This window comes from Ursus maritimus, unplaced genomic scaffold, assembly GCF_017311325.1.
Source record: "Ursus maritimus isolate PB19 unplaced genomic scaffold, ASM1731132v1 scaffold_1, whole genome shotgun sequence".
NCBI lineage: Eukaryota > Metazoa > Chordata > Mammalia > Carnivora > Ursidae > Ursus > Ursus maritimus.
In genome coordinates, this window is record NW_024423343.1 from 7,446,075 (window position 1) to 7,473,112 (window position 27,038).

The 27,038-nt window shown below is 38.7% G+C and overlaps 1 protein-coding gene across 6 annotated transcripts in view; it reads right to left on the bottom strand.

Annotated features, from left to right (window-relative positions):
* GIGYF2 (GRB10 interacting GYF protein 2) overlaps positions 1–27,038 on the bottom strand; it is a 140,732-nt gene that overhangs the window by 111,194 nt on the left and 2,500 nt on the right. For 5 of the 6 annotated variants that reach the window (XM_040638951.1, XM_008690335.2, XM_008690332.2 and 2 more), the window contains exons 2-3: positions 24,288–24,353; positions 170–253 (exon numbers count right to left, since the gene is read on the bottom strand). In XM_040638951.1, coding sequence (XP_040494885.1) covers positions 170–210 — 41 coding nt within the window. In that variant the 5' untranslated portion in view covers positions 211–253; positions 24,288–24,353. Of the gene's footprint in view, positions 1–169; positions 254–24,287; positions 24,354–26,108; positions 26,179–27,038 lie in introns of all 6 variants that reach the window. The other variant, XM_008690333.2, reaches the window with a different exon arrangement.

The following is a 27,038-nucleotide window of genomic DNA, read 5'->3' on the forward strand; positions in this document are numbered from 1 at the left end:
CATTAACCAAACATAATTTATTCCAACAAGCTACACTGTTTTCAACTAGGCACAAAAATCAAAGTCTCAAAAACATGTACCTTTATAAACCACCCAGCATCTGTACAAATACCTTACTACTATACTAGTAGTACATTCAGTATCAAACAGGATGAGATTTTGAACTCACCATTCAGGCCCAAAGTTCAGTGTCTGCGTTTCCGCTGCCATTATTTTCCGTATTTTTACAATAGATTTTTATATGTGGAGAAACCTGTTAATGAGAAAAATGTCTTCATACAGTTAATAAAGAGTAAATGCAGAATTCCAGCCCAGAAAGTCTATCTAGAGTGTTTTACTTATTCCCTGGCTCCATTTAACCAGAGCCACCAGAATGAGATTTTTTAATTCCTATTTATAACAGTATAGCAGGCAAAGTGAAATTCATAAACACCTTACATTTCAATTCACCATCTTCTTATATTTATCTGGGGAAAGGAGGCATGGTATAAGATGAAGCCACTGAGATAGGTGGGAGCAGACCATGCAGGGCACCAGGGACCAAATTAAGGACCTTCTTCATTAGCCATTGAGCAGTTGGGAGTGAATGGAGGATAACAGGTTTACATTTTAATACATATTACTCCCTTGCAATGGCTCTCCCATCACCATGAGGTGTATTAAAGATTCTTAATATAAGCATCTCCCCTTTCTATCTCACAGCTTCCGCTACAACTCTCCCCACTTTCTGCTTAGCTTTTTATACACCAGTGATTCTTGAAAAAAAAAAATTATCTTGAACCATGAAGTTAAAATAATTCACTAATACATTTCATAAGTGACCTTTCGAAGGCCATTTTAAAATATCAGTGAAATCAGTCACACAGGCAAAGACAAATACTGTAGGATATTACTTATATTTAGAATCTAAAAAAAAAAAACCAAACTCAGAGAAACACAGAGTAGAGTGGTAGTCCCCAGGGGTTAGGAGGTGGGGAAAATAGGGAGATATGTGGTCAAAGGGTACAAAGTTCCACTTCTGGGGATCTAATGCACAGCAAGATGATTACAGCTAATAATACCGTATTATATACTTGAAAGCTGCTAAGAGATTAGATCGTAAATATTCTCACCACAAAAAAGAAATAGTAAGCATGTGATGGAATGAGATGTTAGCTTTATGCTATGGTGGTAAACATTTTGCAATATATAAATGTATTAAATCAATAAAATTCATGCTTTAAACTTTTGTACAATGCTATATGTCCACTACATCTCAATAAAGGTGGGGGGAAAAGGATATATCACATGAAAAATACTGTAAATATTATAAATATACTGTAAATATCTCCAAGATAAATTCACATCACCCTTTTATTTCTGTTTAGAGGACCTAAAAATAATTAACTAGAAAAAAACGCCTCAGGGCATCTGGCTGGCTCAGTCAGTAAAGCATTCAACTCTTGATCTCAGGGTTGTGGGTTCAAGCCCCACGGCGGGAGTAGAGATTGCTTAAAAATATTAACCAGGAGGTGCCTGGGTGGCTCAGCTGTTAAGCGTCTGCCTTCGGCTCAGGGTGTGTGATCCCAGCGTTCTGGGATCAAGCCCCACATCAGGCTTCTCCGCTGGGAGCCTGCTTCTTCCTTTCCCACTCCCCCTGCTTGTGTTCCCTCTCTCGCTGGCTGTCTCTCTGTCAAATAAATAAAATCTTATTAAAAAAAAAACACCCTTAATTCCCAAAAAAAAAAAAAAAAAAACCAGAAATTGGTCCAAAATGCAGAAAAGGCAAAGTAAAAGTATGTTAACATCCATAATCAGCTATTAATTTATCTGCCCACTGGGAAAAAAAGAAAAGAAAAAGGGGGAAAAGTTCAGTGGGTGGGGAAAAATATAAAATAAAAGTAAATAAAAAATAATTTATCTGCCCTCGTCCTGGAAGGCAGGCATAATTATTTCTAGCCCTAGTTCAACCATGAGGGCTCCAGGGAGATGTCCATATTCTAACTTAACTCAGATTCCCTGCTACCTGGCCCCACAAGCTTGCACACCAGACTCAAGCTGATATCAACTTAGTGCCACCTCTTAAGCAACTGATGATTCAAAAAAAAAAAAAAAAAACAACAACAACAACACATAAGACACATGGTTTTCCACATTTTAAGCTCTATGAAATTGTAATACATCTTAAATAGTGTCCTGTTACCATAGCTCTCGGCCCAAAGGAAGTTGTGCCACCGTTGTCACTGCCCATGGTAAACTTGGTCATAGCTGCTCATACTATCATCCTTTCAACTGTATTGTTGCTACTACCCGATTTTAAACTGCTGCTTAAAATGTCTTCAAAAACGGGGATGTACTGTATGGTGACTAACATAATATAATAAAAAATCATTATAAAAAAAAAATGTCTTCAAAAAGATTATAAAATGATTCTAAATTGAAACGAAATGTCGTATATAATAGAAAAGAAAGCAAATACAGCAATGGGATATCAGTGAAGTAAATTTTCGTCATCAGAGAAATGATTACAAGTGCTTTATGGAACCTGAGGAAAAGAACCAAAAAACCCACGTGCAGATGAAGCTTGTTATGGTTTGCTACTAAGACTGGACAATGCACAACCCACATGTGACCACATGTACCAGCCCCAAGGTATTTAAAGGGGGAAAATTAAACAACTTAGACTGCTTTTAAGAACCTCAGAAGCACCAAATCACTGAATTTTAAATTGATGAGAAAACGATGGAGCCGTCCCCTAAAAAACATTTCATTATTAATACCCTTAATAACATGACACTACATTGGTGGGGAGAGAGGAGGAAGGAAGGTTCCATAATCCTAAATTTTTCATTATTTAGAAGAGTCAGACATAATATGTAGAAATTTGAGGAATACCTTAACCAATTTATTTCACTTCTATTTTCTCTTTAACATATACACAAAACATACCATATAATAAAAATTTATTAGACTTATTTGCTAAAAAAGTTTAAAAGAACTTTTTTAAAAATGTAAAATAATGGGCACCTGGTTGGCTCAGAGAGCCGCAACTCTTGGAGCACCTGGGTGGCTCACTCCCTGAAGCATCTGACTTCAGCTCAGGTCATGATCTCAGGGTCATGGGATCAGCCCAGAGTAGGGCTCCATGCTCAGTGGGAAGTCGGCTTCTCCCTCTCCCTCTGCTCCCCCAGCTCGTGCTTGCTCACTCATGCTTGCCCGCATGCATGCGTGTGTACACACACGCGCTCTCTCTCAGCTCTCTCTCTCTCTAGTTCTCATAAATAAAATCATTTAAAAAAAAAGAGCATGCAACTCTTGATCTTGATCATGAGTTCAAGCCTGTTGGGTGTAGAGATTACTTAAAAAAATAATTAAACAATGTTTTTTGAATCTAAAAATGTAAAATAAGGGACCCATTTTAGACAACGATGGGAAGAAAATGTAAAATAAAAATTTAAAATACTTGAAAAGCTCTGTGGCAGAGCTTACTTACTTCACAGTATGATTTCTTCTTTAGTAATATAAAATAAAGACTCTCACAACTGATTCATGTTAGATTCAATTAAACTATGGTACATTCCAAATGAAATGACTTGCCAAGGTAGTGATATTCAGACCCCAAGTAAGGTGCCCACTGTAAATCCTTACAGGTATTCTGCTTACAAATCAGCCCTGTGACCGTATTTGGCATAAATCAATTCAGTGTGCTTTTAAAAAGTGTATAACAAAGACCTGCAGAGATTACATCAACTACAAGACTTTATTGTAATACAAAACAGCTTGAAGGAGTGTTTTTACTACCATTTTAAACCCTACCCAGCCAAATGTTTTATACTCAAACCCCTGTGGGACTTCAACCATTGGAAAACAGCTTTGAATTTATAAAGCAAGTCAAGATTTGAACCATACTGAATTTATAAGGCAAATGACTCTTCATTAAAAACTGAATTATTTGGGGGCACCTGGGTGGCTCAGCTGGTTAAGCCACTGCCTTCGGCTCAGGTCATGATTTCAGGATCCTGCGACTGAGCCCCGCATCAGGCTCGCTGTTGAGCGGGGAGCCTGCTTCTCCCTCTCCCTCTGAAGCTTCCCCTCTCTCTCTCACACTGGTGCTCACTCTCTCACAAATTCTAATAAATAAAATCTTTAAAAAAATTTTTTTAAAAACTGAATTATTTGATAGCTGTGAAAATATTAAAATCACTTAAGAGATTTAAAAAATTTTCCCCCTTTTGGGGTGCCTGGGTGGCTCAGTCGTTAAGCGTCTGCCTTCGGCTCAGGGCGTGATCCCAGTGTTCTGGGATACAGCCCCGCATTGGGCTCCTCAGCTGGGAGCCTGCTTCTTCCTCTCCCACTCCCCCTGCTTGTGTTCCCTCTCTCGCTGGCTGTCTCTCTCTCTCTGTCAAATAAATAAATAAAATCTTAAAAATAATAAAATTAAATAAAAAATTTTCCCCCTTTAAATTATTACCTTAAGGCCACACAGGTCATGGAAGCACAAAACTCCATGGGCACTATACCACAAAGGATGCAAATGGAGTCCCTAGAGCTGTGTAATGCCTAACCTTCCCAACTGCAGGGAGCAGTCTTGAATTACAGGAGAAGCCTTAGACTTAGGCAGCATCTAAGGAACAAGCAAAAAAATCCCATTCCGGTCCTGTTTACCATTCTACCTACAAACCTTTCAGGTAGTGCCAAACTACCTACCATACTACACAAACATTAAAAGCTATTTTTTTAATGCCCGGAGCTGGAACTTAACTACCATTTATAACATGGTTTCCATAAGAAGATTACTTTCTAATGTAAAAATTTCTGAAGAACTCTTAAGAACCTAAGAATAATAATCTAAGTGATTTAATTATCCACTAAAGAGATCTATATTACTCAGAATGGTGTTCTACTTGTTCTTTTATGAATTAAATAGAACAGGAAATGTAAGAGTCATGACTGTTGAAGAAATCTCATATAAAGGCGTACAGTCCCGTAATCTATAATTCTGAATTCCCCACCTCAGACTGCTCCTTCCACATCCACATCCATTCAAATGACCCCAGTTCTAATGTGTTTATATATGTACTAGAGAGATTGTCTTACCCAATGCCTCCAAATTATTAATTAGTCAGAATGGAAACTGGGCCTATTTCTCAATTGCCCTAAGGATGCAAGGAGGTTCTGAAATGCACAGGTTGCCCCTTGAGCTAAATGTGGTCAACTCAAAGCCCCAGGAGACTTGTAATCATTAGAAAACAGCCCTGAATTTTTACAGCAAGTCAGGATTTGAACCAGACTCTGGATGCTGTGCTCTTCTGCCTTTTCTAGATTGCTCCTTGTCTTGAAACTCTCCTTTTCCCTCCATGACCAACACTGTACTGGTATTGTTTTCCTATCTTCATTTCTTTCCTATTTAGTTGCCATTCCCCAAAAGTTTTCTTTTCTGACTTCCCTCAGCATACCCATGGTTTATTTAACTATAAACTCTGTTTAGATATTGTCTTGAACCTTTTTTTAATCTACGATGGTATTCTCTATCAGTACTTAGGGTAGAACTCTGCCTACTAAATCACAGGGTAGGCCCGTGCCTCATCTTTATGGCAGCCCCAACGGCCCTCTGGGGCCCGGAGCGGGATGAACTCGGGCATGGGTGGCGGCAATAGTGGGGGCAGTGCTGGGGCAGCAGAGCGGTCCCAAAGGGGCAGTTCCAGAGAGGATGGCTTCGCCCCGTCAGCACTGGGGACCCGAGAGCATTGGGATGCTGTCTATGAGAGAGAGCCGCAAACTTTTCAAGAATATGGAGATACAGGAGAAATCTGGTTTGGAGAAGCGAGTATGAATCGGCTAATAAGGCGGATGCAAAAACACAAGATTCCACTGGTTGCTTCAGTACTTGACAATGGAACTAGAAATGGTGTTTTCTTGGTTGAACTTGTTGGTACTTTTAGTATTCACGTGTTAAAGCCAAATTTTGAAATGAAATTTTTAAAAAATCTTGGAAATGAGGATACTAACCATGTTAATCTAAAGCAGAAGAGCAAAAAAACCCAAAAACCAAAAAACAACAACATAGTAGAGCAACTGCACCACTTATTTTGAGAAGTCACACAGCACAAAACAGAGGCTGCACGGATTGTGAGAAAGCATTAAATGAGAAGCCAGGGGATCTGAGTCTTAGTCTTGGCCCTTCTGGCCTTAGCCTTGACCTTGAGCAAGCCACTTAATTTCTCTGGGTACAATGTAGGTTCTTTCCTAAAGCTTTTGACAAGGTGATCTTAATTGGTTTCTTTAGCTCAAAACTCTGGAAACGTGTGTGTATAAAAGAAAGATGACTTTTACACTTCTGGTAGGACATAAGTACCTTATCTTAGGTGAGCATATGGTTTGAAGAGAGTATTTTGTCTATGGAACTGAGTTTTGGCACAGGTTCTATTAACTAAACCATCACTGTTGTGTACCTGTTGTGTGCTCACTGCCGTGGCTTGTACTATGGGGAAAATTATAACACTTAGGCTTCCTCCTAGATGGCTTTACTGTCTTAATTTATAAGGATATATATGTAATGGTGAAATTTATCAAGTGGCTTCCACATACCAAGCCTAGTGCTAGGCACTGGCAACCTGAAAATGTAGACCTTGTGCTTGAATTGTTCTAATATAATGGAGGATGGACAGACATATAAACAATACTCTAAGTTGATATGTGCGATAACAGATCACAGAGTATAGAAAAGTGAGCAGTTAACTTTGGGGAACAGAAATAGGAAGGGTCTTGGGGCGCCTGGGTGGCGCAGTCGTTAAGCGTCTGCCTTCGGCTCAGGACGTGATCCCAGCGTTCTGGGATCGAGCCCCACATCAGGCTCCTCCGCTAGGAGCCTGCTTCTTCCTCTCCCACTCCCCCTGCTTGTGTTCCCTCTCTCGCTGGCTGTCTCTGTCAAATAAATAAATAAAATCTTTAAAAAAAAAAAAGAAAGAGGAAGGGTCTTGGAGGAACTAATATCCAAGTCGGGTGGAAATCGCAGGGGCAGGATGTGGTGAGTGTGGGTGAGGTATAAAGAGGGAGAGAATTTCAAGCAGTGGAAACACTATTCAAAGGTTTGGGGGGTGCCTGGCTGGCTTAGTTGGTGGAGTGCGAGACTCTTGATCTCGGAGTGGTGAGTTCAAGTCCTACGTGGGGTGTCGAGATTGCTAAAAAACAGTAAAATATAAAAAATCTTTAAAAAAAAAAAAAAGACATGAAGGTTTGAAGCAGCACAGTACACACTGGGCCTGTAAATAATCTGGTAAAGTGGAATATAAAGTGTATATGAGGCGCCTGGCTGGCTCAGTCAGTTAAGCGTCTGCCTTTGGCTCAGGTCATGATCCCGGAGTCCTGGGATTAAGTCCTGCGTCTGGCTACCTGCTCGGTGGAGAGCCTGCTTCTCCCTCTGCCCCTTACCCCGCTCGTTGGTTACTCTCTGTCTTAAATAAATAAATAAGAATATAAAGTGTATATGTGGGATGGACAGAGGTAAGGATTAAGTTAAAGGTAGGAGCCATATCATATGCCATGCCTAACAGGTTAGATTTTACTTTTAGGCTATGGGTAGCCATTAAAATGTTTTAAGCAGTAGAGTAGGATTAGAAAAAATTATAAATGTTTTTGAAACTTAAGGTATAACATATATATATGCTAAAGTGCACAAATCAAAAGCATGTGGCTCAGTGAATTTTCACAAAGTGAACACACCTGTGGGTCACCTATAACTATCACCCTGATCAAGAGGTAAAAAATATTACAGACTCTAGAAACTCTCCTGAACTCCCTTCCAGTCCTTTCTAAATTACTCCCTCCTTCCTCTCTAAAGGTACCCACTAATGACAGAGTTTTAACATCAGAGACTAATTTGCCTGTTTCTGAATGTATAAACGGAGGACTCCAGTATGTATTCTTTCCAGTGTATTCTCCACTTTCTGTGAGATTCACTCAAGTAGTTGTGTGTAGTAACACATTCATTTTCATTGCTGTGTAAGATTTAATTATACTCAGCTTTATTCATTCTCTAGTTTACCTGTAGATTCTTTTGGAATTTAGTAGTTTATTTGTAGAGGCTAATGATTTATTCCTTGAGACTAATAGTTTAACTAGATTCTTTCAGATTTTTTACATATACACCTGACTCTTGAACAACATGGGTTTGAACTATGCAGGCCCACTTATTTGTGGAATTTTTTTCAATAAATACATGTATAGTACTGTAAAAAAATTAAAAAAGAAAAAGAAATCACAAGGTAACAAGGAACACACGAGGATTGGGGGTGTCATTATAACAAGAGCAATGAAAAATTCTCCTACAAATTTCCAAACATCTCCCTGGGAAGCCCCGCTCCCCCACCCCGGGCCCTGCTGTGAATTACAGATTTGATTTTTTTCTCCCATGACCCAGATGGCATTTCCAGCTGCCTGCTCCTCCTAGATATCTACCTCAACAACTGATCAAGGTACCACTGTTCTCACAGTTCAGTAGTCAGCCAGACTCAAAAGCACAGAATCATCTGCAACTCCTTCCTCCCTGCTTCCCTATAGCCTGTCATTTTGTCTCAAATTTGGTCAGTTCCTCCTATAAGACTCCTCTTGCACTCTCCTTTCATTATAGTTAAGCTCTGGTAACTCATGTTTGGATTAATATAATAAAATTTCTAATTTGATTCCCTGAATCACCCTCTAACTACTCACAACCAACAAGATCAATCCTCCTAAAGCACCACTCTGGTCATGCCTACCTGTCTATGAAATGGTCAATTAAACCTACCCCGTATAGCAAAACTCCTGGTATTTCAGGTCCCCACCAATCTAACCCCTACCTCCTCGATTCAATCTCCTACTGCTCATCACCTCCAAACTCAAGGCCAAATGAGAACTTTCTGCTCTCCACTGCATTCTCCTTCTGTGCTTCTGTTCATGCCATTCCTTTGCCCTGGAAAGATGCCTTGCCCTCCCTCCTTACAAAGGCATGCATAAAACCAAAGATCCATTCAAGTATCTACTCAATTTCCTCAACAGAAGCAGCACTGGTCCCTAGGGAAAGGAAAATCTAAACAGAGGATGCTAAATGGAATGGAACCTACAGGATTCAGCACTGAGGTGGAGTACTTTTTCAATCTGTATATAAAGCTTGAAAGTAGGGGCGCCTGGGTGGCACAGCAGTTAAGCGTCTGCCTCCGGGTCAGGGCGTGATCCCGGCGTTACGGGATCGAGCTCCACGTCAGGCTCCTCTGCTATGAGCCTGCTTCTTCCTCTCCCACTCCCCCTGCTTGTGTTCCCTCTCTCGCTGGCTGTCTCTGTGTCTGTCAAATGAATAAATAAAATCTTTAAAAAAAAAAAAAAAAGCTTGAAAGTAAAAAGAAAATAGAAAAATAAAATTTGGGAGGAAAGGCACTCATGGTTTTGGTCAAAATGAATGCACCTAAGGAAACACCCAAAAAAACCATTAATACAGACCTTGAACTCCACTACAGAATCAGGATGGGAATGAGAAAACAGATTTGGAAGTAAATCTACATAACTACAACCAAAAATTGAATGAAACTACCCCAAAGCAGAAGTCAAGCAGGGACAAGCTCAAGGGACAAGAGCGAAGCCCAGCAATCACAATGCAGGAGGATACTGGCAAGAAGAGAAAGACCACACAATTAGAGATCTCTAGCACTACCTTTCACCGTATCATGGACTCTCACTTTCTCCACATTCACTGAATCTGTAACAAATAGAAGAGCGAGCCAGGATCTTTGGGGAGATTATTCATTTGTTCAATAAAGCTAAAAACTAAAGTGAAGATTGGTAAATTAGCGGCCATATCATAGAAGACTTTGTACTTTATATCCCAAGGGCAATGAAAGGCTATAAAAAGATTAGGGCAAGAAAATGTATAGGATGAAACTGGCACTTCAGGAAGATCATTCAAGATGCCAGGAGGAGAATGAATTAGCAAGAGCTAAAAGGAGAGGTGTTAGAAATTCAGCAGATATTGTGGAAGCAGACCTACATACCTATAGAGAGAAAGGTGATAATAACAAATAATAACTACATTCACTGACATAAAAAGATGTCAACAACATATTAAGTGTTCAAGGCAGGTTATAGAGTACAAAGAATATGGTAACATTCAACACATTCTAAAATATATTCTTAGTGGGTATATATATATAAGTATGCCCCAAGAATGTTAGTATTTACTTCTGAATGGTAGAATTACAGATAATCCTCTTCCTAGTAAGCTTTAATTTGTGTATACAACAAAGATAATACTGGCACAATTTTTTTTCTATGGAAGAGTTTAAAAGTTTCAAACACAAATCAAAAAAAGACAAAGGCTGAAAAGTCTTCATTGGCTTCCACAATGAAGTCATTGGTGACTTGAAGAATAGTTACAGAAATGTGGTAAGGGGAGGCGCCTAGCTGGCTCAGACAGTTGAGCGTGGGACTCTTGATGTCAGGGTTGTGAGTTCAAGCCCCACATTAGGAGTACAGTTCATGTACATACACACAAGAAAATGTGTGTGCAAGCAGGGTACTAATAATTACATAGAGACAATAGGAGTAAACCAGGCTGAATGGTCACCCTAGCAAAGGAATAGAATAGGCCATGAATGGAAGAGAATAAAGTTCCTGATTCTGCCTACCGACATGGCTACCACCATGCAGGGAAATGTACTGGTAACCTCAGAGGGCTAAAGAAAAGACAAAATTATGAAGGCAGGATGAGCTTCAGTTACCTTAACAATGCTGAAAAACATCCTATGAACAGTTTAACATTTGAAAAGGTTTAACGCACAAAAATGGCACTTCAGAAACCTCAATAAAAGTTCTTTGAAAGGAATGAAACCATGAGACTGGGTCAACGGGAGAAAAAAAACTCAGTGGTTATGGAGATGAGACAACAAAAAGGATGAATAACCAGATGGACTTTCATTTATCTTATGACCAGTGATGACAGTAACACATGACACAGTGGAGTTAGCAGGCCTCAAGAATTCTGAGAACCAGTCCTGGTCCTAGTATCTCTGAAATACAGAAGCACCCAAACCTTTGAGGAGGAGTCAGAACAGGACATAAAGTGGATATAATGGTATAAAGTGCCTGATAGAATGCGTGCAAAATATTCTGTTAGTTCAGAGACCGCCCTATTAGCATATCTTTCTCATGCCAAAAGCAACTATGACAGAACAGAAGGTAAGGCTCTCACCTCCCTCCTCTGACCTTTTCTCTCTTTTGGCTACTCCAATTCTGGGATAAGGACCTCAGACATAGGTCTACCCTCAAATATTTGAGAGTTGACTTAAAAATAGCTGACAAAGGGGCGCCTGGGTGGCACAGCGGTTAAGAGTCTGCCTTCGGCTCAGGGCGTGATCCCGGCGTTATGGGACTGAGCTCCACATCAGGCTCCTTCGCTAGGAGCCTGCTTCTTCCTCTCCCACTCCCCCTGCTTGTGTTCCCTCTCTCGCTGGCTGTCTCTATCTCTGTCAAATAAATAAAATCTTTAAAGAAAAAATAGCTGACAAAATATTCCTACATTACCACTCTTTCAGGCCTCGTCCATTACTCAAAATTCTTTGTAAGTGAATTCAATATATTCCCTCTGTAATTAAAACCAGGAAATTGGTCTTCTTTGATAAATTGCATCCTGTACTTGACAATGAATGTGATATAACCTGACCTACTTGTCAACATCTTAACAGCTCTGTGTTAAATTACCCCCCACTAGCAATTATTTTATCTCTGATTACTAGTATAATTATTTTCCTTTTTCTCTATGTATTTTTCTAGTTTTCCTGGGTTCCTCAGCTCCTCTTTGGGACCTCATCTATCACTGTGTGCATGTGTGTGCATGTTTAAGAGAGGAGAGAGAAGAAATCCACCCAGCTCTTTATTGCTGGGGGTTTGTAACAAAAAAAGGGAGACCTTGGCCTCTCAAGCTCTTAAGTCTACATTTTCTCACAACCTGGCACAGTGTCAAGAAGCCAGACAACTTCTGGGCACACACAATCACTACTAACATGAAGGAGCTGCAGATCTATGTAGTTTAAGTCCTAACTGGAGAAACACAGCAAGGAGAAGCCAAAGCAGAATCAGAATCCGGCATAACAGCTGACAGTTGAACTCTGAAAGTATTCCCTGATACTGCTTCTAGGAGTCATGACAACCTGACTACTAACATTTCAAAACATATACTCCTTTAAAACCTCCTGATCTTTCTTATAAAAATTGTCCACTGCTGCAAATCTCTATCTCCTGGATATGCAAAATTTAGCCCCCAAAAAACTATGGCAAATCTGGGATGAAGTCCAGGCAGTACCATATATAGTCTGATAAAGACTACCAGAATGAACACCTAGGAACCTGAATCTGCCCCCACACTTCCTTACCTCCATTTTCCAAGGGCAGAAAAAAAGAGCTACCCTTCTAGCATCCTCACACACACAGTCCCAAATAAATGAATAGTTCTGTCCCCACTGCAGCAGCAAGCTATTTTTACCTTAGCCAGATCTGGATTAAGATAACACAAGATCAATAACTCCATTAGTGCAAATTAGTTCAACCACTTCAGAAAACAGTTTGGCAATATCTATCAAATGTAAATACATGCCTACCCCATGATCCCATAATGCACTGCTGGATATTTTTCAAGGGAAATTTTAACCAAAAGACAAAGATAAGATATTCATAGTAGCTTTATTCAAAATTACCAAAAACTGAGATTTGGCTACTATGTTCATCACCACAAATGATCATCAACATATGAATGAATAAACAAATTGTAGGGGAGCTTCAAGGAGAGGATGGTATGCCAGAGAGAGCACGGATGCTTTGCACCCATTCCCACATACCTTGCCCTATGCGTCTCTTCCATCTGGCTGTTACTAAGTTAGGTAATATCATGAAAACTGAGACAAATGGACACCATGTGCCTCCTGATGTGATGCACTGAGAAGAATACGGCAGTATTTGTTAACATTCCTGACAATAATGCATAAACTGAAGCTCATCCTGAAAAAAACATCGGATAAACCCGAACTGATAGACACAAAATCAATCAACTATACTCTCCAAAATATCAGTGTCATAAGAGTCAAAAAAAAAAAAAAAACAAAAACAAAAACCTGAAGAAATCCTCCCAGATTAAGGGAGACATAGAGATACAAAGACCAGGTGCCTATATGATTCTTAATTTCATCTTGAACCAACAAAAATTATGCTCTAAGAAACATTAAAGAAACAACTGTCAGGGCGCCTGGGTGGCTCAGTCGTTAAGCCTCTGACTCTTGATTTCAGCTCAGGTCATGATCTCAGGGTCGTGGGATCAAGTACCACATCAGGCTCCCTCTCTCTCCCCCTCTCTGACCCTTCCCCCCTCTAAAAAAACAAAAACAAACAACAAAAAAAACCCACTGAAATGTTTAAGGGAAAAGAAGCATGAGGTTTATATCATACTCTCAAATGAAACAAAAACTTATGTAAAATGTTATATATTATAAATTATGTTAAGAATTACATACATACATACATGCAAAGAAAGGAATGAATGATAAAGTACATACAGAAAATGTTAAAAACCAGTGACTGAACTACAAGAGCACACAAAAAATCTTAATAATTTTTGGCAGCTTTTCTGTAAATTTGAAGTTATTTCAAAATAAAAAGTTAAACTGTTCATAAAACGAAAACACTCAGCAATTAAAAAAAAAAACAACCAACTACTGATACAACAATATCGCATGAATCTCCGCAGACATCATGTCAGCAAAAGAAGCCAGCCACCAAGAACATACATTGTGTGATTTCTTTGATACAATGTTAATAGATAAAGTAATCAAAAGGTGACACATGTCAGAAATACGCTCATCAGGGAAACAGAACTAGTGACGAAGAAGGAACCTTCTGGGGTGCTGGAAATGTTCACTATCTTGATCTAACTGGTGATTACAGAAATATATACATATATAAAACTTTTCCAGGTACATACTTCAGATTTGTGCACCTATTTACTATATCTTATACCTCAATTTGAAAAAGGTTAAAATAGGGGGCACCTGGCTGGCTCACTCGGTAGGGCATGCAACTCTGTTTTTTTTTTTTTTAAAGCCCCAACACGGGGCTTGAACTCACGACCCTGAGATTAAATCCAAGACAAAATCAAGAGTCGTCTGCACAACCAACTGATCCACCCAGGCGCCCCTATTTTTCTTTTTTTTTAAAGTAGGCTCCATGCCCAGCACAGAGCCCAACAAAGGGCCCAAATTCACAGCCTTGCAATCAAGATCTGAGCCAATATCAAGAGTCAGATGCTTAACTGACTCAGCCACCCAGGTGCCTGGAGCATGCAACTGTTGATGTCGGGGTCATAAGTTCGAGTCCCATAATGGGGTAGAGTTTACTTTAAAAAATTAATAAATTACATTAAATTAAATGAAGCAAGATTCGGTCACTAGGCTAAAATACGTTGGTCTAGAATGCATTTTTTTTCAAACTTCAGAAAAAAGCTAAGTAAAACAATGAAAAGGAACCATGAAGGGAGAATCACAAACACCACATCACTTGTCTTTATAAAGACAGGAAACAATCTTATAAAAGCAGTACATTCACTCAACAGAATACAGGTACAATGAGGTTTACACACAAGAGTATAATTACTCATATGTCATTAAAACACAAAGAGAAGATAGAAATGAAGAAATATTAGTGAGGTGAGATTAATGATTTTATCCCTACTTTCATAATTTGCAACATTCTTCAATTACTTTTATGACAAAGTGGATCTTAATTCTCAAAAAATTCTCAAAAATGTTTGCCTGGTTTGTATGAAATACTTTTACAATCCCAACATAAATGTCATAGGAAGTTAATAATGGGGCACCTGGATGGCTCAGTTGGTTAAGCGTCTGCCTTCGGCTCGGGTCAATCATGATCCCAGGGTACTGGGATGGAGCCCTCCCCTCTCCCTCTCCTTCTGTGTCCTCCCCCCGTCCATGCACGTTCTCGCTCTCTCAAATAAAATTTTTTTAAAAAAGTTAATATTTTAAAGACTTTATTTATTTGAGAGAAAGAGGCAGAGGGAGAGGGAGAAGCAGGCTCCCCATTGAGCAGAAAGCCCGACATGGGGCTCGACCCCAGGACCTTGGGATCGTGACCCGAGATGAAAGCAGATGCTTAACTGACTGAGCCACCCAGGCGCCCCAAAAGTTAGTATTTCTTTGAACATTAACTCAGTCTAAAAAGCAATTTTAAGGGGGCGCCTGACTGGCTCAGTCAGTGAAGTATGCAACTCTTGATCTCAGGGTTGTAAATTCAAGTCTCACGTTGGGTGTAGCAGTTACTAAAAAAAAGATTTTATCTATTTGAGAGAAAGAGAGCACAAGCAGGGGGAGAGGAAGAGGGACAAGCAAACTCCCCACTGAGCAAAGAGCCCAACACCCTGCCTGATTCCAGGCCCCCAAGATCATGACCTGAGCCAAAGTCAAATGCTTAACTAACTGAGGCACCCAGGTGCGCCAACTTGCAAACATTTTTTTTTTTTAAAGATTTTTTATTTATTTATGTGACAGAGAGACAGCCAGCGAGAGAGGGAACACGAGCAGGGGGAGTGGGAGAGGAAGAAGCAGGCTCCTAGTCGAGGAGCCCGATGTGGGACTCGATCCCGGAAGACCGGGATCACGCCCTGAGCCGGAGGCAGACGCTTAATGACTGCGCTACCCAGGCACCCCAACATTTTTTTTTTTTTTTTTAAAGAGACAGCCAGCGAAAGAGGCAACACAGGCAGGGGGAGTGGGAGAGGAAGAAGCAGGCTCCCAGGGGAGGAGCCTGATGCGGGGCCCGATCCCAGATCGCCGGGATCACACCCTGAGCCGAAGGCAGACGCTTCACAACTGAGCCACCCAGGCGCCCCGCAAACATTTTTTAATAATTTTGAAAATAAGATCAGTTAAACATAATTACTGATGACAAAACTTCATGAAGCAAAATTTGACTTCAATTATTCATTTTATTATTATACAGTTAACCCCAGGAAAAGGAACGAAGAACTTTTTTCCCAGAATATCATCAAAAATCAAAGAATTATCTGCATCTATCTGACCACACATTATATATGAAACCTTGCAAAATACTATTTATTTCTCTTAATCACCCTTTTTATGGTACATCTTCAAAAAAGTTATAGATGCTCTGCTGACTTTTCTCCTCACCCTAAAAGAAATCTGAATTCCTAATTTAGTGTTGTGATATGCACTGTAATTCACCACAACTTCAATCACTACCCATGCCATGAAACTAAATTCAGCTTTATTCCTAACAGCTCCAAAGCAAAAACAACCCAAATGTTTAGCCACAGATGAATGGATAAATAAATACTTTAATAGTCATACCCAACTAATTACTGATACATGCAGAAACATGAATGAATCACACATTATGCTGAGTAAAAGAAGCCAGACCCAAAAAGAATACATACTGAATAACTCCATTTGTATAAAATCCTAGAAGAAGCAAAATTAATCTACAGTCACAGAAAATAGACTCAGTAGTGGGGGAGGGAAAACGACCACAAAAAGCAGAAGGAAACTTCTACGGGTGATAAAAATGTTACATATCTTAATTGTGGTGATAGTTATACAGGTATATACATTATCAAAACTCATCAAAATGTACATTTAATGAGCGTACTTTAAATGAAGGCACTTTATTCTATATAAATTATACTTCAAAAAAAAGGTGAATTTAAAAAAAGACTAAGCTTACTAAAAATAGACTGCCTCTCTCAAACAGTTATGCATTCCAAGCCTAACATTTTATGTTTCTTTTATGTTAAATCATCTCTCTTTAAACTGATTAAAATAAATGTTAGGGGCGCCTGGCTGGCTCAGTCAGTGGAACACACAACTCTTGATCCCGGGGTTGTGAATTCAAGCCCCACATGGGTGTAGAGATTACTTAAAAATAAAATCTTAAAAAAAATAAAATAAATGTTACATAAAGTTTTGGATAAAACATTGTCTAGAACTGTGCTATCTTATATAGCATCCTTTAGCCACATATGGCTGTATGAAGTAAAATTAAATAAACTTTATTTATTTAATAAATAAGGGGGAGAAGAGTGACTTTACAGTGGACAAACCTGACAAGGAAGCAAAGTCAACCAGATATCAAGGTAATATTAACAGTGATAAATCACACTGATAGTCGTTCTCTTAAAATAATGTAATGAAAATGGTACTTTACCTCTGTGGTCTTCCACCCCAAAACCCTTAACCCCATTCTAATCATGAGAAAAACATCTAAATTCCAACAGAGAGGCACTCCACAAACACACTTAACCATTAACGCCTCAAGACTGTTAAAAACAGGGACGTAGTGAAAAGAAGGGCCGTATGCACCCCAATGTTCATAGCAGCATTGTCCACAATAGCTAAATCATGGAAGGAACCGAGATGCCCTTCAACAGATGACTGGATTAAGAAGTTGTGGTCCATATATACAATGGAATATTACTCAGCTATCAAAAAGAACGAGTTCTCAACATTTGCTGCAACATGGACGGCACTGGAGGAGATAATGCTAAGTGAAATAAGCAGCAGAGAAAGACAATTATCATATGATTTCTCTCATCTATGGAACATAAGAACTAGGAAGATTGGTAGGGGAAGAAAGGGATAAAGAAAGGGGGGTTAATCAGCAGGGGGAATGAAGAATGAGAGACTATGGACTCTGAGAAACAAACTGAGGGCTTCAGAGGGGAGGGGGGTAGGGGAATGGGATAGGCTGGTGATGGGTAGTAAGGAGGGCATGTATTGCTTGGTGCACTGGGTGTTATACGCAACTAATGAATCATCAAACTTTACTTCAGAAACCAGGGATGTACTGTATGGTGACTAACATAATATAATTAAAAAAAAAAACAAAACAGGGAAGTCTGAGAAATTATCACAGCCAAGAGGACCCTATGGATACGTGACTAAATGTAATGCAGTATCCTAGATGGATCCTGCAACAGAAAAACACACTAAGTAAAACTAAAGAAATCTGAATAAACTATGGACTTTAGCTAATAATGATGTAGCAGTACAGATTCATTAATTGTAACAAATATACCACAGTAATATGAGATGTTAATAATACAGAAAACTGGGTGTAGTATATATGGGAGATCTCTGTATTACTCAGTTTTTTTGTAAATCTAAAACTGTTCTTAAAAATAAATAACTAGGAGCACCTGGGTGGCTCAGTTGGTTGAGCATCCAAATCTTGGATTTAAGCTCAGGTGGTGATCTTGGGGTTGTGGGATCAAGCTCTGGATTGGACTCCACACTGGGGGTGGAGCCTGCTTGGGATTCTCTCTCTCCTCCTCCCTCTGCCCTTCCTCGCACTCTCTCCCTCTGTCTCTCAAAAAAATAAGTAATTTTTTGTAAAGATTTTATTTATTTGCCAGAAAGAGAGGGTTGGGGGACAAGCAAGGTGGAACGGCAGAGAAAGAGGGAGAAGCAGGCTCCCCACTGAGCAAGGAGCCCGATGTGGGACTCCATCCCAGGACCCTGAGATCATGACCTGAGCCAAAGGCAGATGCTTAACCAACTGACCACCCAGGCACCCCTAAATATTTAAAAATAAAATAAAGACTAATATTGAAAAAAAGACTACTATAAAAATAAGGGAATTTGAGTCGTAATAACTCAAAAAGTTTTTTGGACTTAAAAAAATGCAATTTGTTCCTCAATCACACCAACCACATTTCAGGTGCTCAACAGTCATAAGCAGCTAATGGCTACAAGTATTTGATGATACAGATTTATATAACATTTCCATCACAGCAGAAAGTTGTTAGACAGCACTGACATAGAAGATTGATTTTATAAGACTATTAGAGACAAGTATTTTGTTTTGTTTTGTTTTTTGTTTTTTTTTTAAAGATTTTATTTATTTATGTGACAGAGAGACAGCCAGCGAGAGAGGGAACACAGCAGGGGAGTGGGAGAGGAAGAAGCAGACTCCCAGCGGAGGAGCCTGATGTGGGACTCGATCCCAGAACGCCGGGATCACGCCCTGAGCCGAAGGCAGACGCTTAACGACTGCACTACCCAGGCGCCCCTAGAGACAGGTATTTTATAACTAATCACAACTTATGAACAAATCCACATCTATGCAGCACTAAAAACTCTCACTGAAATCTAAAATGACCTCAATGATATGTTTACTCCAGATTCTATTTCAAACCATTACTTATTTATTTTTATTTTTTTCATTACTTATTTTTTTAATGCTTTAAAAAAACAAACAAAAACAAAAACAAAAAACCCTATCTACCGTATGTAAATAGAACATTGAAAACTGTTCCACTCCCCAGAGTAGCAATTCAAAGCGGGGTCTTTTTTTTTTTTTTTTTTTTTTTTTTTTTTTTTTTTTTTTATATTGTGTTAGTCACCATACAGCACAACCCGATTCTGATGTAAAGTTCGATGCTTCATTAGTTGCGTATAACACCCAGTGCACCATGCAATACGTGCCCTCCTTACTACCCATCACCGGTCTATCCCAATCCCCCACCCCCCTCCCCTCTGAGGCTCTCAGTTTGTTTCTCATAGTCCATAGTCTCTCAAAGCGGGGTCTTCTGAAACTCTTTCAAGATATCCATGATGTCAGAAACTTTTATTATAACAATACTAAGATATTATTTGCACTTTTCAGGGTTGGCACTGCACTGATCATGCAAAGCAGTGAAAGAGTAACTAACACACAGACCTGGGTATTTAGCAGACATTTTTTCAAAAACAAATGAATTGCCACTGTCACTTCAAAAACAAAGCAAAAAACAAAAACAATTGTCAGTACTTGTTGCCAATAATAAAATTTGAGCTTTCAAGCAAAATCAAAATTTTGGAAAACTATTCACCACCGAGTCTGTTGGGTTTTCCAGTACAAGACTTCCCCAATAATTAAAGGCTTTCCTGATGGGTTATGAGTTATATGAATGCAATTTTTTGATACTGTTATATAAAATATTCATTTAAGGTGGGAGATAGACCAGTGGATTTTAATGTAACAAAATATAAAAGGTGCATTGATAAAATTCAAATTTCACATTACAACTAACCTTTAAAAACTACTACTTGCCGAATTTTGGTGTACAAAGAGTATCTGCAATTATTTGAAAAAGCTCTTAAAATACTTCTCCCTTATCCAACTACATACATCTCTCTGTGAGGATGAATGACCTTCATATATTTCAACCGAAGTAATAAACAGCAACTGATTGAATGCAGAAGCAGATATGAGAATCCAGCTGCCTTCCCTAAAGACATAAAAGCAATTTACAAGAAGGTAAAACGATGCCACTTTTTTCACCAAATTTTTTAAAAATATTTTAGAAAATGCGTGTTTTTTCATTTAAAATATATTTATGTTAACATGTAATGAGATTATCGGTATTTTTAAATGAAATCATTTTAAATTTCTCAATATAATACAGACACGCAGAACTAAAGTCAAAAGCTCTTTGGGGTCCTCTAACTTTTTAAAGGATAAAGGAGTCCTAAGATCACAAAGTTGAGAATGTGTATCTCAGAGAAAAAGAAAAAAATGACAAACAAAAGAAATACATAAATTAACTTAGAACAAACATACATACCCTGAAAACCATTATCAAGGGGCATAAAATATCACTGACAACAAGAACGCCAAGATCCAAAATGCGACAGTTACTTAAAAAGTATCTAAGTCTTAAAAATGTATCTTTTCCAAGGACAGCGAGACTTTTCACATTTTGAAATTTACTTATATGATTTTTTTGATTGACTCTGCCACTAGGCTATAAGCCCTGTGAAGATAGGTCCCTGTGCGTTTTGCTCACCACTATAGCTAGCCCAGGACTCATCACAAAGCAGCTATTCAAATATTTGTTGGCTTGAGAACAAAACAAAAAAGACAAACAAAACTCACTGATGTCTCCATTCAGATTTTAAGATGAAATTTTATAATCAAAATGTACCTATTTACATAGCAATAACAATCATAACAGCTACCATCTACTGAGAGCCCATTTACTGGGCACCAGGCATTACACGAGGTATTTTAGATTTTTAATTCCCACAACCACTACGGGATATACTTTACAGATAAGGAAAATCAGGCTACAAGAGGTTAACATATTTACCTAAAGTTACAAGTAATAACAGAAAATTAAACCTATATTTCACTGCTTATTTTTTTTTTAAGATTTTATTTATTTATTGGACACAGAGAGACAGCAAGCGAGGGAACACAAGCAGGGGGAGTGGGAGAGGGAAAAGCAGGCTTTCCGCTGAGCAGGGAGCCCAACGCAAGGCTCGATCCCAGAACCCTGGGATCATGACCTGAGCCAAACGCAAACGCTTAGCCAACTGGGCCACCCAGATGCCCCCATTTCACTGCTTTAAAAGGCCACAAACTTTTCACGACGTAATGACACAGTGCTCAATACTGCTTGATTACCTTTTTCTTGTTTCTCCATTTCCTTGCAAGTTTCAGAGGAATTCATTTTGTGGAAGTCACTTTTTCTCCTTTTCCCAATCTCCTACTCTGTTCCACTATCCTTCAATTTCTACCCCTCTGCATCACTAAATTAAGCAATATAGTAAGTCCTCTAGGTAGGGAGAATAGATTCTCCTAACACACTATCAGAAACTTCATCAATAATGGTGGCCTGGGTGGCTCAATCGGTTAAGCATCTGCCTTGAGCTCAGGTCACAATCCCAGGGTCCTAGGATCAAGTCTCGCATAACGCCTCATGCTCAGCAGGGAGCCACCTTCTCCCTGTCTGCCACTCTTCCTGCTTGTGCACATGCGCTCTGTCTCTCTCTCTCTAATAAATAAATAAAATCTTTAAATAAACAAAACAATGGTATAAATAGTTTAAAAGACTAAAGAAGAGTGTCAGGTTCCAAAATACAAATTAAGGCTCTCTGACCCACTGATGTTGCAGGATGGCTTCACATCCAGTCCCTCAACTGACCATGGTTTGGGTGATCCCATCTCAATTCCCTAGGAGCTAATCGTGAGAGCCCCTGGATATAAATATGTCTTCAAGGCCTGAGCCATGATTTACCAATTAGCAAGTACCAGGACAGTACCTCTGCCAATTCCTGTCAGTAACTGCAACCAAAGAACCAATACGGAAGAGACCAAAGTTCCCAAGACTTCCTCCAGGCCCAGGACAACTTGAATAAAAGGAGCTCTGTTCCCAAAGAACATACTGGCCACAATATCACTATAAGAAGAAAAGCTATAACTGCCATTCTCCCCAAAGCTTCTGAACAACATGTAAACATTTCTATTTTTCCACCTTTTGGTGAAAGAAGAACAAAATCAGCAACCAGTAAACTATTCTAGGAAAAATTACAATGCCATAAACATTACCACGTCATCTGATAATCTCATCACAAGCCAATGTTTTTCAGAGAGGGATCCCCAGAGCCCGCGGAAGTTTTACACAGATTATGCGGAAATCTTTTTAAACCTCACAAAGCCTTAACTCAGTAAGCCTGAATATACCTTACCACAAAATCCAGATTAAAGAAACCACACAATATAAGAGAAGGCTATCCTACCTTAAAAATGAATTTAGCTGCAATCTGCTAAAGGAACCCTGGCTGAAAAAAAGTATCATAGGAAGTCACATCTGTGGCCTGTCATTGGATACATCGCTCTACAATACATAACTTTTATTAGTAATCCCTAGGCTTTGCATCAAAAATCTCAATATACTGGGGCGCCTGGGTGGCACAGCGGTTAGGCATCTGCCTTCAGCTCAGGGCGTGATCCCAGCGTTGTGGGATCGAGCCCCACATCGGGCTCCTCCGCTGTGAGCCTGCTTCTTCCTCTCCCACTCCCCCTGCTTGTGTTCCCTCTCTCGCTGGCTGTCTCTGTCAAATAAATAAATAAAATCTTTAAAAAAAAAAAAAAAAATCTCAATATACTAATATACCAACAAGATTTAAGTCATAAAAAAATTAAGTAATTAGATGTCACCAAGTACATACAAGCTATTAAAAAAAATAAACAGGGCTTCAAAATGCTCCATTAAAAAAAAAGCTTGCTTCAGTATTACCTAATAATTCTAGAATACAAAAACATGTCAATACAAAAGTTTATACTATATCTCACTGATTCTTTCTCAACAGTGAAAAAATCCCAGCTACCATTCAAATAATGTGAATATATGATCTCATATAGTAAGTCCCAACCTTCAAATTCTCCATGGCTTCCTAATACTCAAGGGCGCTTAATATTATAAAAAGTACCCAGAAATTAAAATTTATAAAAGCAATAAATGAAAAATAACTAATGAATTTTTCCACAAATCAAACCTCTCACTTGCTTACGTTTATCTGTTAAACCTTTATCACAAACACTCCTCTGAACTCCCTAAAACAAGAACGTTTGTTAAAATGTTGCACTAGGAAGTTCAAACAAGGATGCTAGGTGAGACCTACTGGGCTTCACTGACCAAAAGATATGCATCTATTTTAACTCTTCAGGACAAGTAAACTGAAACTGCCAACCTATCTACAGGAAATTTTTCTAGGAAAGGAAAAACATCCAGAAGGTTCTGTGGGCTTCTGCCAGAAGAGCCAAAACTACACCTTCTCTGAGACCTGCACCCACTCTTAGAAAAGGGATCTTTCAACTATGTTTGTATTTCTAGACTCCAACCCTATGGCCATACTAATTGGAGCAATGACAGAGAACTGGACAAACTTCAACCAACCAAATTTTCCCTCCCAGGAATTTAAAACGTGGACAATCAGCTAGTAACCAGTTGGCTAGTGGCACTACAGCCTGCGTTCATATGTGGCTCCAGGAATAAGGTGGTGATTTTCTTCCCACGTATTAAAGCAGAAAAAGGCCAGCTTGTGAAAAGATAAAGCAGGCTAAAAAGAGACAAGAGTGGACACTGACTAGCCAGCAGGGAGGTAAGTACTATCTGGACTATCTTGGCTCCTGAATGTTTCCCAGTTTCTGGTTGGTGTCCTTCATGAAAGCCAACAGCCCTCGGGTTCTTTAAGATACCTCCTCACTCCTGCCCCCAAAGCATTCTTCTTCCTGTTTCGTGCCATCAGAAAATCATTAAAACAGTATAAGACACAAATGCCATACCAGTATCAATGCAGAAACGGCATGATTATTCTTATGGTTCATAAGAAATTTTTCTGTCACTACCTAACCTCAGGAAAAAAAACATGACAAAAACCTTAAATGCAAAAATTATGTTTGCATAAGCCCTTAGCTCTGTCCTTCCCTTCAACACTCACCTGTTCAAAAGTTCTGCTGGTTCACAGCAGGAGATGTGAGCAGACTTTGTTCAGGTCCTTTTAACACTGTAAATAACAAAAGTATTAAAATAATTGACCCAATAATCAATCTCTTAGGAAACTTTAAAAACACAGCTTCTTATCATGCATAGTTTTAACAGAAAATGGTTCCAAACCTGGTTAAAATACTAGAATCATATTGTGTGCTTATAAACTAACTTCCACTTTCCTAACATTTAAAGAGTCTCTCTCAGTAGTTCTGGAGTGGGACTAAAAAATACATGTTTTTAACAAAACTTCTAAGTGATTAAGATGAAGCTAAAAAATGAGCATTTAGGAAATACAGGGTTTAGGAAAGTGATTACTTAGGGTTTTCAATCTAAACCACATTACAGGGATATGGTATTAATTTTTAAGCATACCTGAAAAGTGAAAGCCAGCAACACAGTAATACAGGATGTATCCTATGCGAATAATCAGTGACCCCAAGAAATATAACCACTGCCAAAATGCCCAAGGAGCAAAGCTCCAGGCGTGCTTTCAGATGCAAAATTACAACCCTCTTTTAAGGCTCTACTGAGACAACACCTTAAAAATCCACAGGATGTTGATATTTCAAGTGACAAGGAGTGGACTGAAACATGGTAGCTTCAAATGGTTTCTCAGCTAAAATCAAATAATGCTTTGAATGCTGCTATGAGTCAAAAAACAATAACTACAAATTAAAGTTGATAATTTTATTAACAGCAAAAAAGCAACGTAAGCCACTTCTGCCTTTTGATTTCATTTTGCAAAAAAGTAGCCATGTTATTATAATGTCCAAAAGGTCAATCAACTTTATGCACTTAAGTCTACTTTTATAAGGGCAGGCAGAAGGAAAAGAGGGGAGAACTAGGTAATAAAGTCTTCTCTGGGGGATACCTGCTTCTTCCTCTCCCACTCCCCCTGCTTGTGTTCCCTCTCTCGCTGGCTGTCACTATCTCTGTCAAATAAATAAATAAAATCTTTAAAAAAAAAAAAAAAAAGGTCTTCTTTGGGCCTAACTCAAGAGAATAAGCTCTGGAGTATCTCCTATTACAAGCATAAATTAAGTTCACGTTCTTTGTAGTTAATGAAACTCCGTGGTTAACAAGAAAATATAATATTGTGTACTTTAATTACTTGAAGTAGGTAGGTATACAATAGGTTGAAAATATTTTTATAAACTTAATTGTGGCCACTTAAGGGAATATTCTTTTGTTTTTCAAACCTCCCCCATCTCCTCCCTCAACCTCACACAAAAAATTATGGGCAATTCAGGGTGCCTGGCTGGCTCAGTTGGTAGAGCACACAACTCTTGACCTTGGGGTCATGAGTTCAAGCCCCAAGTTGGGCGCAGAGCTTACTTAAAAAAAAAAAGTGTGTGTATGTATATGCATGTGTGTGTGTGTGTGTGTGTGTGTATATATGTACATACACACACACACACACACATATATATATAAGCAATTCAACAAAGGTGTCATTCTGCATTCCTGTATAATTAATTAATCTATATTTCTCAGTCACCTGAGAGCATTAAAAAATGAAAAATGCTAATCAGGTCAAGAAACATTAGGACTCTAAGTAAGCTTGCTTATGGAGTGAAAATCTACTTATGTTTTTAAAAATACGTAACTTTTCGGGACATTAAAAATGAATGGAAATCCTAGAACTTTATCACCGTAAAAACCTAGGAGGGCTAAAAGGGGAAAAAAAGGTTTGGGTTCAGAATTTTACAATGATGACCAAATAATGTTAAGGCAATTCAAACTGCTGAAGGAAAATGGACATTTAACTTGCCTCTAATATACCCGGATTAACACCAACATAGGCTGTAGATTCAACCTAATGAGACTGGTCCCACTATAATCTATAAGAAATAGAATAAAACAGAAAGTACTGAAAATTTAATCAGCAGGGTATAATAGAGAACTACAAATGAAGTCAGTCTTTGAAAATGGCACAAATCAAAGATCTTTTAGAATGGCAAGGGTAAAAGGGACAATAATAATCTTTTCACCCAAAAGGTCCTCCCAGACAACAATCACTATCAGTAGTGTCATCTTCCAGTGTGAAAGTCAACATACACACACATACACACACACAAAAAAAATGGAGTATTAAAATGCAGAGTCATGAGAACGAATGGGCTGATATGACATCAAAGACAGAATATGGAAATGTCATTTCAAAAATTCAACAAAGGAACAAGAGGGAAAAAGGGAATTCGTCAAAATACCACTTCATCCATATCACTGCTATGTCTCCTTTTAGACAAGAAGCTCCACTCACACCCTGAAGTTGTAATTCCTCTCTTCTCATGAGTTTCAAGCAAGCTATAATAAATTATTTTTCATATATGCAACTTGACTCACCAGCAAAAGCATTTCAAAACCAAGATATTAAATTCCTCAGGTGAATTAAAATGAAAGAAAACATTTTTGAAAGCTCAGTAATAAGCATATGGAGATAAGCTGGAAGGAAATCAGAAAAAAAATTGTTCCAAAGAAAAAAGCCTATTAAGTATCAAAGAATTGGAGAACCAGTCTGAAAAGTAAAAGCAGAGAAAAAAAAAAAAAAACTCAAACACATAAAAATATTATAAAAGACATACAAACAAATTAGTGGAAGAGACCCTGAGAAATTGAAAACTAGGCTGGACAGAACAGAATAAAGAGAAATTCTTAATTCTTACTAATCAGATTAAGAATAATGTAAATCAATATGCTG